The 2,079-nt window shown below is 46.2% G+C and overlaps 1 protein-coding gene across 1 annotated transcript in view; it reads left to right on the forward strand.

The window, feature by feature from the left end:
- LOC119590688 (xanthine dehydrogenase/oxidase-like) overlaps positions 1 to 2,079 on the forward strand; it is a 27,694-nt gene that overhangs the window by 19,791 nt on the left and 5,824 nt on the right. The window contains exons 16-19 of the mRNA XM_037939375.1: positions 95 to 276; positions 393 to 745; positions 1,060 to 1,275; positions 1,756 to 1,906. Of these exons, the coding sequence (XP_037795303.1) occupies positions 95 to 276; positions 393 to 745; positions 1,060 to 1,275; positions 1,756 to 1,906 (902 nt within the window). The remainder of the gene's footprint in view (positions 1 to 94; positions 277 to 392; positions 746 to 1,059; positions 1,276 to 1,755; positions 1,907 to 2,079) is intronic.

Here is a 2,079-nt window from a genome sequence, read left to right on the forward strand (position 1 = left end):
ATGAAGTGAAAATCATGGCTAATCGTCACCAGTTAACGAAATAAACCAAAACAGACCTCCAAATTCCTTAAATCATAGGCTTTCCCTTCGGCAGCTGAAAGGAACAAAACTGGTTGTATTCTGTTGGACGAGGAAATATTTGCCTCGGACACCGTGACCTGCGTGGGTCAGGTGATTGGTCTCGTGGTGGCCAAAGACCAGGCCACGGCGCAGAGAGCGGCGAAGTTAGTGAGGATAGAGTACGAGGACGTCAAACCTCGTATAATCACGATCCAGGTAAGAATGACATTATTAAGGTCTAATTATTGACGAAGGGTAACTATGTAGTCGATATATGCCTTCTTTCATTTTTTTTTTTCACTTCGAATACCCATGTGCTTTCACTTTCCTAGGACGCCATCAGAGAGAAATCCTGGTGGGGGCCTTGGACCATACACCAGGGGGACGTCGAGCAGGGCTTCAGCGCCTCGCCACACGTCCTCGAGGGCGAGATGCACGTCGGAGGACAAGAGCACTTCTACCTGGAGACCAACGCCCACCTCGCCGTCCCCAGGTGCGAGGACGGCGGGATGGACGTCTTCTCGTCGACCCAGAACCCGACGCTGACGCAGCAGCTGGTGGCGCGGGCTCTGGGGATCGCCTGCAACAGGGTGACGTGTCGCGTGAAGAGGATGGGCGGCGGCTTCGGGGGCAAGGAGACCAGGAATAACAGCGTCTCGCTGCCCATCTGCGTCGCTGCGTCCGTGTAGGTCGCTGTTCCACCTTTCCTCTCGGTTCGGTGTTATTTTTCACATTCGCTGTCTTCACCAGTGTTGATATAGTTTTAGAAATCTGTCCTGTAACTTCACAAGTTCCGTAAGATGAAACTGTCACCGGACGTAGTGAAAGTCGATATCGATGCTCCTTTGCGATTGCTACTACGTCTGATGAGGAACTTTTGACGAAGTCGAAACGATGCTTTTTTATTCCGTTTTTGTAATGGTAGCATTTCATTTTCATTATAAATCTCTTATATAAAAAAAGGGAAAAAATCCTACCGCACTAATGACAATTCCACAGACTTAAGCGCCCCGTCCGCATCATGCTTGACCGCGACGAAGACATGCAGATCACGGGGACTCGCCATCCCTTCCTGGGGCGGTGGAAGGTCGGGTTCACAGCGGAGGGCGTCTTCACGGCAATGGACGTGGAATTCTACGCCAACGCCGGATGCTCAGCAAACCAGTCCTTGGAAGTTGTGCAGAAGGCAATGCTCTCGATGGATAATGTGTACAGGTATGGTTTGTTCGGAGGCTATGGTTGTCTGTTTATAGAATTCTCGTAGAGAAGACTCTTCAGTTTGTTTTATGACGGTGATATAATAGTTGGAAGTACGAATTGCAATGTTCGTGAATAATGAAAAGGAATTTTGTGGCTACAAGTCAGGGTGATTTTTAGAAAATTTCAGACTCTTCAGTGAAGAAGTTATATAACAACGTTCTCCATTTATCAGTTCATATCTAGATAGTCCATACTTTAGGGTACAATCTAATCGCCTGTTTCTTTTCCTTATTTATCTATGAGTTCATGTCTAGTTAATCCACACTTTAGATTACACTGTCATTGCATTATTTTCCCCCTTACGAATCTATCACTTCATATCTACTTAATCCATACTTTATGATGCAGACTAATCAGTTTTTTCTATGATATACATATCATAGTTATTTGTTGCTACGAATAAATCCTAGTAATCGGTTCTTTGTACCCCAACAGGTGCAAAAACAGACGTGTCACGGGATACGCCTGCAAAACCAACTTACCTTCAAACACGGCCTTTCGAGGATTTGGAGGTCCTCAAGGGATGATGTTCACTGAGGATATGGTGTCCAGGACGGCGGACTTCCTCGGGATGGCTCACGATGAGGTACTAAGAGATACTGAGGGTGTCGTCAAGCTGAGGGCGTTTTCTCCTGAGGATGTTTTTTCGTGAGGATGTTTTCTGTTGAGGATATTGGTTGTTATTTTACGATATGGTCCTGATGATCTAGAGTCTCAGTTGATTGTCATTATCCTGTTAGCATCTCTCTCACTTTTTAA

This window comes from Penaeus monodon, chromosome 27, assembly GCF_015228065.2.
Source record: "Penaeus monodon isolate SGIC_2016 chromosome 27, NSTDA_Pmon_1, whole genome shotgun sequence".
Classification (NCBI taxonomy): Eukaryota; Metazoa; Arthropoda; class Malacostraca; order Decapoda; family Penaeidae; genus Penaeus; species Penaeus monodon.